The sequence below is a fragment of the Notolepis coatsorum genome, assembly GCF_963971535.1.
Source record: "Notolepis coatsorum genome assembly, chromosome: 6".
In the NCBI taxonomy this organism is placed as follows: domain Eukaryota; kingdom Metazoa; phylum Chordata; class Actinopteri; order Aulopiformes; family Paralepididae; genus Notolepis; species Notolepis coatsorum.
In genome coordinates this window covers 110558352-110574368 of record NC_140170.1, presented here as the reverse complement: position 1 = coordinate 110574368, position 16017 = coordinate 110558352, and the positions used below count along the sequence as shown (strand labels likewise).

At 42.0% G+C, this 16017-nt stretch overlaps 1 protein-coding gene across 2 annotated transcripts in view; it reads left to right on the top strand.

Annotated features, from left to right (window-relative positions):
- Nucleotides 1-2020: 2020 nt before the first annotated feature.
- The window catches only part of LOC311230784 (guanine nucleotide-binding protein G(s) subunit alpha-like), a 133145-nt gene continuing 119148 nt past the window's right edge, over nt 2021-16017 (top strand). For both annotated transcript variants that reach the window (XM_084317146.1, XM_084317145.1), the window contains exons 1-2: nt 2021-3403; nt 6215-6287. In XM_084317146.1, the coding sequence (XP_084173272.1) occupies nt 3265-3403; nt 6215-6287 (212 nt within the window). In that variant the 5' untranslated portion in view covers nt 2021-3264. The remainder of the gene's footprint in view (nt 3404-6214; nt 6288-16017) is intronic.

The following is a 16017-nucleotide window of genomic DNA, read 5'->3' as shown; positions in this document are numbered from 1 at the left end:
CGGTAGCAAGAGGAGGGGAGGCTTAACCTCCTGGAGATAGTTAGGGACGGGACATAGAGGGTCTGAGTTACATCGCTCCCAAAAGACTTTATACTCGGCTCGTCCTCGCGGACACCGAGTACGTTACCAGGTTACAAGTCCAACTGTATCCTGGAGGACCACCGTGTGCCGGAACATTCGTCCGGAGAGTGGACGGGGTCCAACGCTTCGACCCTCGGGGGGGGTCGCGCCGTGCGGCGAGTTAAGTCCACTGTTACCCACACTTGCACTTAATATAGGATTTTGTATTACAGTCTATTTTTATAACTGTGTAGGCCTACTGTATATATATATATTGTATATGGGATATTGTGTAATTTCTATTTACCTTATCTGTATGATATCGTGCCCTTAATTAACCTGCATATTCGACTAGTCCTTTTATATGCCCTATTTATTATATAGCCCAGGCTGGTATATATTGTATAGATATTGTGTGACCCATTGAAGGGGAACAGGGGAACCAAGAGGGAGGGGTAATTCGGACCTGGGGGAGTCTGCTATAATTAGTGTGTTCAATTGATCCATTTTCTACCGGTGCCTATTTGGGAGTGTGATTAGCGGGCCGTGTGTGTGATTAGGCATCCCCTTTGTATAAACGTGCCGTGCCTCTTAAAGAGGGTGTTTTGACGTGGGTTACTGTAATAGGATGTATCTATGCATGTTCATAATTGCGTGCCTCATATCAGAGGGTGACTGAGTTACGGTTGCAGACGACCTTTACGGGGTCCGATTAGTCCCCCCAATTAGAGACCCCTAGTACCTGTATGAATTAGGTGTTGTAATAAAGTGTCTTATTAGACGTGAGGCCGTACCAAGTGAGAGAGGTGGCGGAGGGTACAGCGAGAGGGTGGGCTGATAGCGGTAGGCGATGCCCTAGATATTCACATGGACCAGAGCTGGTCGGATAAAGTGTGTGTGACTATTGTTGTACAGTGTGTATGTACCGTACCTCGTTCAAACTAAGGGTTGTTGCCCATCTATAAAGTGTGCTGTGAGATGTGCTCCACCTAGAGGTGAAGGGTTTACCTATAGATGTGATAGTGCTGTAGTGCTGTAATGTATAGAGTGATTAACTTAGAGGTGATATAAATTTACCTAGGGGACGTCTGTCTATACCTGCTGCATTCTCTGGTCCTGTTAAACCCTGCATGTCACAGAAGGGAAAGATGTATTGGCTTCATGGCTCATAGGTTTTAATTAATAGCTCAGATCATTTAGATCGTTTAGCATAGGACTTAAATAAATAAAGTTGGTATTCCTTGTAAACCCGGTTGTGATGTTGGTTATTTCAGGCATCTGGATAAATAGCAGTTTCCCTGCTAAGTAGCAGTTTCTCCTGCTACTGGTATAACTCACGTATTTATTACAGTACTGTACTAATGGAGTACTGTCATTTAGGCTATTGTCATTATGTCAATGTCTGTACTTGTAGGTGGTACTACTAAATGTCTGTAGCCAATCCATACGTACTTGTGTAACTTAAGTGTAAGGCACTGTGGATAAAAGCATCCACCAAACGCCATATGTTATGACAAGACCAAGACGTGATGCAAGATAACGCTGAGCCTGTGTAGCCATAGTAGTTGTTTTGATAACAATCTAACTCCGCCTGGTGTTGTTAGTAAATACACGTTATGGCTCAGCATAGGGCTATCCCAACAGATTACCAAATGCCAACACAATTATGCATGATGTAGGTTACATTTTTCTTGGCTTGTAATTTTACCCTTAATTACACGATTGTTAACGTTTCTTTAGAAATGCACATACGCTGCGGGTTATGACAGTACTTTATAAACCCTCATGTATGGGTAGTTTATCGTTTTCTTCAAAGAGGGCGCCTTTTCACTTATGTATCGCTGCTACATGACGTTCTGGGCAATCATGTGATTCGACTGTGCTCCTTTCCCAGGGTTCCGTGAGAGCTGCTTGCCCCACCCATCTCTTCAGCTATCTCTCTCTCAATGTACAATTCTCAAAGAAATACAGACAAATATTACAAAGAAACGACTCCAATCCAATCTGTCTTTAAGAGCAGACCTGGCCTGTCTATGGTGAAATAACTTGTCATCGTTGGATTAGTGATTGTAAACCGCGGTAGGCAATGTTCATAGATCTATGCAGCACATGTAACTATATCTACCAGACGAATTCAAAGGGAATACAAAAGCCGAGAGGCTGACAGCAGGCTGTACCTGCGCGAAACAGGGGACATAATAACGGAGGATTTCCAGAAATACACCTGGACGGTGGATATTATTGCATTCTATTCAAGGACACCTAACAGAACCTTTGTTCGCCTGGAGGATCTTCCCGATGTGAGGAGAGAAGACACACATTACAGCGGCAGCCTGGAGAAAAAGACTGAGAAAGGCCTTTTTGGTCAAACCTCAAAAGAAGCAGCAGCATCTGCGACGAGCTGCAGAGGAAATCAAATAATTCCGGAGCCTTTAAAACAGGATATTATTGACAACAAGGTTAGCTAAAACGGTATTATGTGACGGATCCTAAAGAAAACACGCAGGGATAAAGAAGCTTGGTGTACTGATGATTCACACGCCGTCATTTTAGTGGAAATATTAATTTTTTTCATCCACCCTTTGCTTTGCTCGTCTCGTCTTGGAGGAGAGAACGGATTGCAAAAAAATAAGAGAAAAGGCGAGAATCCGCTTTGATGTAAATGGGAATGTTTTGAATGGCAGTGTTGAGAAATCTGCCGAAGATGGGCTCCGGAGGAGACATTTGCTAACAAACTAATTCTGTGTGTATTTGAGCCGCCGCACAGAAACGGACGTCGTCGTGGGAATCCCGACACGAAATCATTCATATACATTTGCAGCAGCGCTGGGGGAAATTTTCAACATCCACATCCATATCAATCTTGATGACTTCATTGCGGAATTACAGTGAAAACATTCTAGGTTTCAACCGTCTGAGAGAGAGGGCGGCCTGGGTGTCGTCATGAGCATGAATGCTGTGCTCCCTCGGAATGATCTCTAGAGATAAATGAGCAGTAATATAAGTGGCGAGGTGTGCAGTCTGGGGAGCCTTTTCTCCATATTCCACAGATTTACGTTCGTTCGCATCTGGCAACACAAATGTCACCCATCTTGAGCCAAGTGTTTTTCTCTTGGGCCAATCTAGGAATTTAGAATTATTTATTTATTACAATAAACACCCCCTCCCTCCCTCACCCAAACATTTTATTGGGTTTTTGGGAAGATGGGTTGTCTTGGCAATAGTAAGACGGAAGACCAACGAAACGAGGAGAAGGCACAGAGGGAAGCAAACAAAAAGATAGAGAAACAGCTTCAAAAAGACAAACAGATATACAGAGCAACTCACCGGCTACTACTATTAGGTAGGTTTTTTTTGTGGAATGAAATTGATTGTCTTAATTGATGTTTGACCATTTTATGCGTAGGTATGTTTGGCGTAGGCCTCCTGTCATTTTAAATATTAATTCACACTATGAGTTGTTTAATGCATGCTAAATGCCTGTAATTACTACAGCAATGACATTATATTGTAGTTTAAGTGTTTCCTGTGTCCACATTCAAGAATAAACACTTATTTAACGTGTAACAGTGGATAGCATCAATACACTGTGTAATTACAGTATAGTACAATGACATACATTATTACTACACTGCCATGTGACAATTAAAAAGCAGGCCGCCTATCTATACTGCCTCCATATGCGCAGGCTACCATATATGCATCGTTGTGTTTCTGTCCACATTGCTCATCTAACGGTATCAGACCACACAAATAAGCCTAATGTTTTATGCTATTGATTTTACTCTATACTAAGAGGCAGCATCTCTACTGCACTACACTCCATAGCCTACTCTGACCCCTCTCTAAGCTTGGAAATAGATACCTTTGGATCAGTTACACTTACTGATGACCTCATTCTAAATGTAACAATTATTTCATAGTATTCATTAGGGCTGCGTCTGGCGATTCAATACATCAAGAGACAGGGGTTACGATTCAATATATTGTGATGTATTGAAATATTATAAACATGCCAATACAGTGTGATGTCATGTCAACATTCAAGAAAAATGTCTTGGTATATAGAAAATACTGAGTAAAAGTCTGAGTAAAACTAATATCTATATTATCTTTTTCCAATTTGAACAGAGATTATAATTTGTATTCATCAATGGGAAATACAACTGATGGACTCTTCAAGTAAACAAATGCAGATAATAAAGTAAATAGACAGTAGGCTAAATGCACATTTAACTTACAAGGTTGACATTGTACTAAATTATGCATGGTCTTTCATTAAAGGGCTGAAAAAATACTGTCACGAAAAAAATATATATCACAATACTGGGAATGACATCGATATAATAATGAGGGCTAATGTATCACAATATGTGATGCTTGATACACACACCCCTTGTATTCATTCAATAAATAATAATCAATAAAGTCAAATGTATCCTAGACGCATGCTGTTACTCTGAGATGCTCCATAGACCTTATGACGACTTACAAGTTCTGTACAACAGATCATCAGGAAGAGTACAACTCTTTCAGCTAAGTAACAATGTTCGTCAAACAGTGTTGAACTTGGGTGCAATCTTGAGTGCACAGTAGTAAAGAGACATATTGGCATTGTAGGTAGTAATATAGGCAAGGAAGATTATTTAGTAGCAAAGTGCATGGATAGTAATTTCAGGTATCTTTATGAGTTGGCCTGGCTGCGTAATGTACCCTAGCTGAGCCCACGTCAGGATGTGAGGTGACCGGGTCTCCTTTCAATTTAACTCTGCATTGTTGGGCCAAAGCTTTAGGTCTGGTGCTCTTCACTGTTATGATTTGGAGTCTAATGGCTAAAAGCTATTACTGACAGGAGAATGGACAGATAATGCATGAGGAAATACTGTACTGTACTGTATGTATGTACTGGAATCTATGTAATGTATGTTGTATATTAGAGTTATATATAAGACATCCAGTCAGTCAGTCATTACTGTGCAGCGCTGTACAGGCATTACTGTATTTGTAAGGAGATCAACATCCAGAACTATGTAACCTATTTAATCCTATTCCCAGCCAGCCTTCTTTGATGCTTCGATTCCTTTAGATATGTGAAAGGAAGGCGGCTAAGTGGCGCAGTGGGCAAGGCGCTCGCCACTAACGCAGGAGATGCTGGGTTCGAGCCCAGCTCTCTGCGTTGCTTCCGGCTTGGCTGGTCGTTCATACTAATACAATTGGCAGTATTAGGGGGACGTTGTGGACAGCGACTCCTACAGGTCGGTTGGTGCGCCTGTACAGCAGAATCAGGAAGCAACCTGGGGCAGCGTGAGCCTTCCACACGTTACTCCTCGCCGCTGAGAGATCGTGCTGTTCAGGTGAAAAGATGCGACGGCTGCCTCCTCGTGTACCGGAGGGGACACGTGATGCAAGGCTTCGTCCACATTGCAGCCGACCAGTGGGAGGCATAGTCTAACAACGTTTGAGACAGGGGAGGGTAGAATTGGACAATACGAAATTGGGATGGGAGAAAAATGGGGAGAAAAAGTAGACAAAAAAAATGAAGATATGTGAAAGGAATGGATAGGAATTATATATCTAATTATATGATGGGAGCAAGCAAGGTGGTTTTAACTCCACCTTTCCCTCTGATTGGCTGGACAGAGGTCTCACCATCTTGCTCATCCCTATCCAGATTTTTCAAGATCTACACAAGGGGTCAGTTCGCCACTGCTTGAAATGTGGCCTTTTTGATCCTGAATCTCTGGCTAAAACCATTTGTCTGTATACACAGCATCCTCAAGTAGCCTACTCTCGATGCCCCATGTTACATCTAAGATGTGGTATTGTCTTACTAAAGGTGGCCCTATCTATTAAGTTATCCTATGTGCATACGTCAAGTTTGTAGGATTTCCAATATCCTCTTGCTTAACAGTAAAACACTACTGAAACCCACTAACCAGGGTTCTACGTGGCCTGGTATCCTGGACAGGATAGTTCTTTCAATGGGGATTCTCCAGTGACAGAACTGTTTAACCAATGACTACTAGGCTTAGCCTGATTCCGGTCCTGGACACCAGCCCATAATATTGTAGTCACTGCCACATAAGGAGTTTTGTACATTTCTTATGTAAAAAAACATCTTCTCACTTTATCTCTCTCTGCTCTCTTCTTTCAGGGGCTGGTGAATCGGGGAAAAGCACGATAGTCAAACAGATGCGAATATTGCATGTTAACGGCTTCAATGCAGAGTAAGTATCGTTTTACCACTTGTTTTAAATTCAAATCTGTCTGTTACACATTTATGACGTGGTTTTTGTTACACTACAGGCCATATTGTTGCTTTTACTTACACCAATAAGGTTATATCTCATATCAAATGGGAGCCATTTTCAGTCACAACTGGTCATTAAAACAAATGGCTGGGGGAAAAAGCATTAATTTTGTGTTCTAAGTAGTCTAACGATCTAAATGTTGTTCATAAGGCTCATTCTTGACAATTCGGTACAACAGTAATACGTTGAAATGACTGAAAAAACGTTTTGTCTCCACAACCGTCCATTTACATGGCGAGCCTGGAAACGTACTCAGTAGTCTTGTTCGCACATGGAAGGGGAAACATCACTGATTTCCAGCCTTGGAATATGTTATCCCTCCCTGTGTCCAAGGACAGTTTGGTTGGTGTTAAAAATATATCCACTATGGGACTGTAAGGTGCTTTGGATAAAAACATCCACCACATGGCTTATGTTGTGTTTGTGTGAACATTCACCACTGTCTCCTCGCCTGAAACAAGCCAGAATCCATGACATGGCCCTGATGTACAGATTATAATTAAATGTACAACTAGATTTAGATTCATTAGAGAGAGAAAAAATACACATCACTGCAGTATGAATTAAGATGCTTTATTATTATACATTTTTTAACAATTACAAGTTGCAGAGGACTACTAGATTATGAATTGTAAATAAATAAAAGAGTGTTTGTGACAGTACCCGTGATGATTTTCTTGGGACAAGGGTGACATTCTTCTACTTTGAATCAATGGCATGACATGTCATATGAAGATTGTTTGGATTTAAACATTAAAACAAACTTTGTACGAGTTCACGTTGCACTCCTAGTCATTGTGAGCGAAGCTGCTCTAGGCTGTGTGTTGATGTTGCATCACAAATGTGCCACAAATTCAGTATATCACATTTGTAAACATGTGACATTCACAAACATGTGAAGGAGATACACTTAAAAGTCTAGTTTCTAATGGAGATCTAGCATAGCATTCCACAGAGAATAATTCACCTCGAAAGGTTTCCTCCCACATCATGTAGGCTTGTCCAATGTGGTCGAATAGAGAAAGCTACGAAGCCTAGCTTATTTAGAATGTTTGCTAATGTTTTGGGGTAAATGTTTACAGTTACATAACACCAGAAGAATGTTTTCATCTATCCATTTTAGGTTTTTAGGGCAACACTGCCTCAGTGCTCAGTCTTGTCTCTCCAGTGAATTTTGTAAACGCAACCTGGGACTCTATGCAATGGAAAAACAAAGTCCCGTTTTTCTATTCTAGATCATCCATTTCCTAGAAAGGGCTTTTCAGGAGAAGCTTCATCATGTGATTATTTTTGGGCCACGTTGGACAGATGCTGCCGTCGACCCAGACACCCTTCTGGAATGACAAACCCACAGTGGGCTGTGAATCCCATTGTGTTTGCTCCAGGGGGGGTCTGTTGCGCCACAACTGGAATATATGACCTAACTTTGGGTCCGTCAGTCCATCCGTCCCCCCTTCTCCAGGGACAGGCAGTGCCGGTCAGTACTAGGAGGTGCAGGGAGAGAAGGATGAGGACAGAGGGAGGTGATGGAGAGTGACAGAATAATAGGGGAGAGGGGGATAAGGAGAAGGGAGGAGGAGAGGAGAGAGTAAGAGAGAGCAGTAAGGCAGAGGTGAGAAGAGATTGGTATGGCAGTTAATTTTCGAAGCGGGTGTTTTTTAGCGTCGGTCTTAGTGCAAGGAATGTCACTCCTCTCGGTTGCACTCCGGTTGCTCTGAATTTCTGGTGGTCTAAAAAAGGAGGAATGAGGGCCAGAGAAAAGAGGCCAGCGAAAAACAGACCATCTCTCTCTCAGTCACTGATAAGAGGTTTAAAGGTAGGCCTTTGTTCACCACCCAATCAGGAAACACCCAATTTAATTGATCCGACATGACTTGAGATTTTGTAAAAAATCCGTTCAAATGTTTGCGGGACCCCTAGATCTATGAAAATCTATGGGAAATTAATATCATTAAAAAAATCATACAGTATATCTTATTCTTATGACATACTGTAGGACAATCTAACCAGTATGAACATCAACACATCTCTCCCAAAGCTAGATACCAAGAGTCTTTTGTGATGTCATCCAGATGTGTGGCCTGGAGTTGCTCCATTGACAATGAACTCAAACAAATAAATTCATGCAAAGTTTCTCTGAACTTTTACATCCAAATGAGCTTGATGTTACAGAAGTGCTATCAGTTTCAAACAAGGGTTAAAATTACCACTAGTGCCGGTCAAATTATGGTACATTTGGCTGTTAAGTCTGTTGATTATACTCACCTTTTTTGTCATGGAGCCAAGTTAACCCATGTTCAATCAGTCTTTTCTATTTTGAAAACGACATTGGCTGCTAAGGAATGCAACTGGCTTGTGAAAATTCTGAACCCACTAGCCATGAAAAAGCGAGTTCCTCACCTGGTTCCAAACTAGAAAAGGTACCCCTATCCCTAGGAAGTCATCCTGTGGAATGTCACATTTTCCATCTTCCCTCCCAATGGAGCTTTACATACAGTACGTGGACATAACAGACCAGTGATGATTCCGATTACAGTGGGCGAGACAGACACCTCCCTCTTGATTCTAGCTATGAGAAGCAGTAGCGAATCTTCACGTATAAAGATATCAGGGCATAGGAATAACATATTTAAAAATTGAAATTAAGTGGGATTCCCCCTTTAACCCTTTCACTACCACACTACAGAAGGTTAACCCTTTCACTACCACACTACAAAGGGTTACCCCTTTCACTGCCACACTCAGATAGGTAGGTAAAATAGGTTTGATCTCGGACAAGAAAGAATTGCAGCAACTATGTAGGTGTTTGTGCACCGATATTAATATCCTGTGGAGGTGATTGCTTTTTCACCAAATTAAGTTTAAGCAAATCTATTACCAGGATGTCTTCATTCAAATAAATTTGAACCTCTGCATTAAAGAAACAAACTCAAAAAAAATTATTGTATTTAATTAACTTTGACAGCAATGACATGATTCACAGTTGTAAATAGGGTGTATATAGAGCTGTGCTCACTGCGATAAACATTATTGTGAAAATAAAGCTCCAACCCGGGTGGCCGAGTGGCGCAGTGGGCAAGGCGCTCGCCACTAAACAGGAGATGCTGGTATCGAGCCCAGCTCTCGGCGTTGCTACTGGCTTGGCCGGTCGTTCATACTACCACAATTGGCAGTGAGTGGGTGGGCAGTGGATGGGAAAGCCGGTGGGTGGGGATTGGACGTTGTGGACAGCGACTCCTACAGGTCGGTTGGTGCGCCTGTACAGCAGAATCAGGAAGTATCGGGGGCAGCGTGAGCCTCCCACGCGTTACTCCTTGCCACTGAGAGATTGCGCTGTTCAGGTGAAAAGATGCAACAGCTGCCTCCTCGTGTACCGGAGGGGACACATGTAGCAAGGCTTGGTCCTCACTGCAGCCGACCAGTGGGAGGCATAGTCTAGCAACGTTCGAGACAGGGGAGGGGAACTGCAGTGCTCTATTTTTTACCTGACTGCGGGGAACACGGTGTTCTGATTTACAAACTAAAGTAAGAAAAGTGTTCCACCGAGCAGCACTCTCATCTACCACACAATATTGGGCCTCATTCACCAATACTCTCTTATTATGTTTCTTATATTCTTTCTTACCTGTCTATTAAGAGAGAAATAAGAAAAGCCACCGCCACATTCATCAAGCCGTTCTTAAAGTCCAAATCCGTTCTTACCCAGGTGTGTTGAATGATGAATCCCACCTGTTCTTAAACTGAAATGCGCGTTCGCGCTCAATTTATTTGCATACAGACACGCCCGCCATCTCCTTATAAGGTGAATGAGGCGTGTGTAAAACAGCAGAGGATCGGCATCTGATCCCTGTCTGATCCATTTAACAGGAAGCGATTTGCGACTGATCTCAAAATGACACACACACACACACACACACCTACACACACACACACACACACACACACACACACACACACACACACGTCTCACGACTCGCAACTCAGCATGTGTGTGTTCCTGTGGGTCGCTCATCGCATGTGTGTGTGTGTTAATCTGATGACAAATAAAGATTTATACTTGTACTTATACGTATACGTACTGTATAGTGCGAAATAAATGCGTACGGCCTGGGAAGCCAGAGTATCTCACTGTTCTAACAATATATAATCCATTTCAGAAGCAGAACTTATTATAAGTTATAATAATAATAATAATAATAATAATAATTATTGAAAAGTTCTGGGTTTATAAAGTTGTATTTGGGGGCAATTGACCAATGGATTGCTTTTAACCCATGAACTCCTTCCTCTCTCACCTTTTTATATACAGTATATTTTTTTTAATTTTATCTACTAAAACTGTATTGTCTGCATCCCCTTAACAATTGTGTGTATTGAGCCGTACTGTATTGTACCCATTCTGCAATCTGTTAACACTTTGAGTGCCAGCAGGGGGCGCTAGAATTAGCGCTTGAGTGCCAGCGCTCTATTCAATGAGAGGGCGAGCACATTTGCGAACGCATAAACTATATCTTAAATTATGGCTATGTGTCTAATACGCCCGTCGCTTATCAATGACTTGTTTGCAGTCAACATTGTCGAAACGGATTGTTTTTTAATCGGTACATTTCCGTTTTATACCATTTTGAAAAACGCTTTTTTTTTTTTAACTTCCAGAACACAGACACACACATATGGGACACGCTGAGATATAGGTGAACAAAACTCTGATTATCCCAAGACTGGTAAAATAGATTCCTTACCTCAGATCAGATGTTCTCCAAAAAGATGATTCTAATTCCTGATCGCCATTCCAAATATCGATCGCGTTTATTGATCCAACGCTGGGTACTGGAAACACATATTCCACGCTGTTATGAGGGTCGGCAATGAATCCGATCGTCTCCGGTTACATGCCTGATAAGTAAAATGTGGATTCCGGAGTTTTTTCCCCCATCCATTTCATTCAGTCCAATCCAATGGGTGCAATACCACCTGGAGAGACGATAGGGGGTGGTATTTTCCCTGTTCGAGCTCAGAGAGAGTCCCAGTGGTAACGTGAGGCTAGATTGATGAAAAATGTATGGAAATCGCTAATAAAAAAAATAACAATTACAAACGAGATTTCTCGTGGCTGGCACTCAACGCATGGCATGAAATAACGAGATTTCTCGTGGCTGGCACTCAAAGTGTTAATAAAATTATCAATCAATCATCTCTACGCTAAGAGAAAAGCAAAAATAAGAAAACATTGCTGAATCCCAGGTAAGAACAAAATGAGAAGAAATGCTAGGAAAACGCCAACATTTTGGGAAATTAGCTTATTTGCCATCTTCCCTGGAGTTAGACAAGAAGATACATACCCTTTTTGTCTATCTGCATGCATTAGGCTTAGGGAACAGCCGCTCCGTTAGCGTAGCTTAGCTTCATCACTGGAAGTAGGTCAGACTTGTACCCTGACGTTCCCTACAGTGCCCTACAGTCACGAAATACACTCCAAATACAACTCCAAAACGTTCCTGTAAACATGTTGTGACCTGTGTATTTACCACGTGGAGAAATAAAAAATAATTGAATTCGACAATTACGTTTTCTAAGCAAATATACCTAAACTAACGTTACAACTAACCTAAAGTTAGCTTAGGTTCGTGTTAACGTTAGATAATGTACAAAATAAACGTATTTCCGCTGCTATAGACGTCGCTCTTTTATTTTGGAACCCCCCGACCGGAAGTTATTACCCTCGTTATCTGCTTGAGTGTCCGGTTGTTGGTTTTCGTTAGCTAGCAGGCTGCTAGTAGCAGCATATCAACACCAGCCATGGGAATACTGTTTTCTAAATTGGGGAGGCTTTTAATCGTCAAGGTAAGATGATTTTAAGTCATGGTATACATAAACTTCAATCGGTTCGGATTAGGGATGTCCGATATTATCGGCCTACCGATATTATCGGCCGATATCGGCATTAAAATGTGATATCGGAAAATATCTGTATCGGTTTTCAATTTACTTTTTTTTTTTTTTTTTTTTTTTTTACATTTCTATAACCTTTATTACCCAGGCAAGCAACTAAGAACAAATTCTGATTTTATTTATTGTCAAAAGTATGCATAATGTTGTGTTAATTCCACAACAAGAGATATGTAATGTTAATTACCTGAAATTATAAAAAAAATTGGCGGGGAAAACCCTGCATATATCGGTATCGGTTGATATCGGTATCGGAAATTAAGAGTTGGACAATATCGGTATATCGGTATCGGTAAAAAAGCCAATATCGAGCATCCCTAGTTCGGATCCTTTGAATGAAATGAGAATTTAAACAAACACGGCATCACGTTAGTAAGTATCACTGCGTAGCGTGAAATCACTGACTGCGCCCCGAGAGGAGTGGTTTGGCAAAAAAAAATTCAGAGTATATTTGCTTAGAAAACGTAATTGTCTGAATGAATGAATGAATGAATGAATGAAAACTTTATTTAACAGATTGCAGAATGGGTACAATACAGTACGGCTCAATACACACAATTGTTAAGGGGATGCAGACCTGAGAAAGACGTTTGTCTTGTTTACATCAGGGTCCCCCATTTTCAATTCATATAGACATTTATGACATACACAACATACATGACATTTATGGCATAGGGACATATAGGTATTTAATACTGATACATTTGTGACATAAACGGTATTCAAATATACAGTACTGTTACCCCTAGATCCTGACAGAGTATATACATATGATGGGAAGGGGACTGTACATTAGGAGGGGGTGGGTGGGTGGGAGAGAAATATACATACGTCGGGGAGGGAATATATACATGCGGTGGGGAGGAGATTGTCTATTAGGAGGTGGTGGGGGTTTTGGGCATTTACGGTGGCCAGTTTCGAATTGCAGCCTCCCGTAGGTGCTCTTTAAGAGAGCGGTTTTGAATGTGGGTAGGGATTCACATTCCTTTACAGCTTTGGGTAGGGCGTTCCACATTGATGTGGCATAATTGCAAAACGTGTTTAGTCCCTTGTTTGAGCCGAATCTGGGTTTAACATGATTTGTTGAGCTTCCTCTGGTGTAGTGGTTGTGGTATTCACTGACCTTTGGGATGTATTTTGACATGTACATGGGTACCTTAGTCGTATAGTGTATCTTGTAGACCAGGCCCATTGCAAGTTGCTGTACTCTGTCGTCTACTCTAAGCCATCCTAGGTTGTCAAAGTGGGCAGGGGTGAGGTGGGTTCTGGGGGTAAGGTCAAGTAGTAGTCTGACCAGTTTGTTTTGTGATGTTTGTAATCTTGTTTTAAGCGCCTTTGAGGTGCTTTGGTACCATGAGGTGGCACGGTGCACGCATAGTCGTAGTACCCTTGAATTAGTGCTCCTGCCAGAGTCTTCAGGGTATTCTTGTTTACCAGAGAGGAGATCCGGTACAAGAATGTAGTTCGTTGGTTGACTTTTTTTTATTACATTGGATGCCATTTTGTCACAGGAAAGATTTGCCTCTAGGATGGAACCCAGGTAGGTAATTTCATCTTTCCTTGTGACAATATTGTCACCCACTGTAACTGAGAAGCCGTCGGTCATGCTGAGTTTGTTATTTGAACCGAAGAGAATGGACTCTGTTTTCCCATGTGTAATGATAGTTTGTTATCAGCGAGCCATATGCAGATTTTGCCTAGTTCCGAGCTGAGGTTTTTTTCAACCTGCAACTTGTTCTTGTCAGAGACCAGCAGGGCTGAGTCGTCCGCAAACAGGAACAAGTTGCAGTCACAGTCTAATTCAAGTATTTTTTATTTCTCCACGTAGTAAATACACAGGTCACAACATGTTTACAGGAACGTTTTGGAGTTGTATTTGGAGTGTATTTCGTGACTTGTCTAACTCCAGGGAAGATGGCAAATAAGCTAATTTCCCAAAATGTTGGCGTTTTCCTTTAAGAACGAAATCTGTTCTTATATCGCTTCATGAATGAGGCCCAATGGGAGGAATGCACACACTACGCCTACTCGCTATGTTTAGGATTCCTTGTATAATATAATATAATATAATATATAATAATAATAATAATAATAAATTGCATTTAAAGAGAGAAGTGCCTTTCTCAGACTCAAGGACACTACAAAGAGAGAGAAGCTATATAAAAGAAAGGGTACATTTTTTTGTATGTATAGTAAGAACAGGAAAAAATATAACAAATAAGATAAAAAAGGAAGCAAGGTCCAATTGGACGAAACGGTAACAAGAAAATTAACAAAAACAAAAACAACGGACCTGGTGACAGACTTGATGTGAGGGTGAAATGAGAGGTTTGAGTCCAGTATTAAGCCCAGGTTCCTTACCTCCGTAAGGAAGGTGGAGTAGCCATCCACGGAGAGAACAAGGCGGTCAATATTTTGGAGGAGGGCTGGGGAAGCTACAACTATTAATTCTGTCTTCTTGCAGAAGTTGGTGGTCATCCATGTTTTTATGTCCTGGAGGCAGGCAGTGAGGGAGGGGGGAGGGAGGGGAGCAGAGGGTTTGGTGGGGAGGTAAAGATGCGTGTCGTCTGCGTAGGAGTGGAAGTGGAGGCCATGTTTCCTTATGATCTCACCGAGTGGGAGGAGGTAGATCATAAAAAGGAGCGGACCTAGCACAGAACCCTGGGGAACACCCGGTTTAACAGGTGCTGGAGCTGACCTGGACCCCCCGAGGGAAACATACTGCCACCTCAGTGAACTTTGTGCTCAAAACACAAAATCGACTAGACTAGTGCTTCCCAATCCTCTCCTCGAAGCACCCCAGCCGTTCAATGTATTTGTTAAATTCCACCACCAGCACACCTGATTCAACGTAACTAGCCCTTTATTAGTTGAATCAGGTGTGCTGGTGGTGGAATTTAACAAATACATGGAACGGCTGGGGTGTCTCGAGGAGAGGTTTGGGAACCACTGGATAGAGCATACATTTGAGCCATCAAAGAAATTAAGCAAAAGTGGTTACCTGTGTTGAACTGGTTTATTTTTTAGAAAATAAAAAAGATAGTGGATTACTATTACGACTACTACCACTGCCAATACTACTGATACATCCCTATTGGCAAACTTTATTTAATATTTTTAAATTAAAAAAAAAAAATTGGTTCATTATACAACTGTGGCGGGACTAATTAGGGGAGCCGCCACAGTCTAGGTAATTGTAGGATGTGAACCAGGACAGGAGGGTACCAGTGATGCCAAGGACACTTTCCAGACGGTCTAGGAGGATTGAGTGTGAGATGGTGTCAAAAGCAGCTGAGAGGTCCAGGAGGATGTTGATGTTGCCAGCATCAGCAGCCATGAGTAGGTCATTAGTTACCTTGATCAGGGCGGTCTCTGTGCTATGTTTAGCCCTGAACCCAGACTGGAGTGGTTCGAACAGGTCATGGTGTGCCATGTGACTCTGTAGCTGGGCGGCTACTGCACACTCGAGGACCTTGCTGAGAAGGGGAAGGTTGGAAATGGTGCAGAAGTTGTTGAGGTTATCGGGGTCCAGACCGGGTTTCCTTTTTTTTGTCCACTTTTTCTCCTCTTTTTCAATTTCTCTCCCATCCCAATTCCATTGTGCCAATTATTCCCTCCCCTGTCTTGAACGTTGCTCGCATATGCCCCCCACTGGCTGGTTGCAGGGACGATAGAAGCCTTGCATCACGTGTCCCCT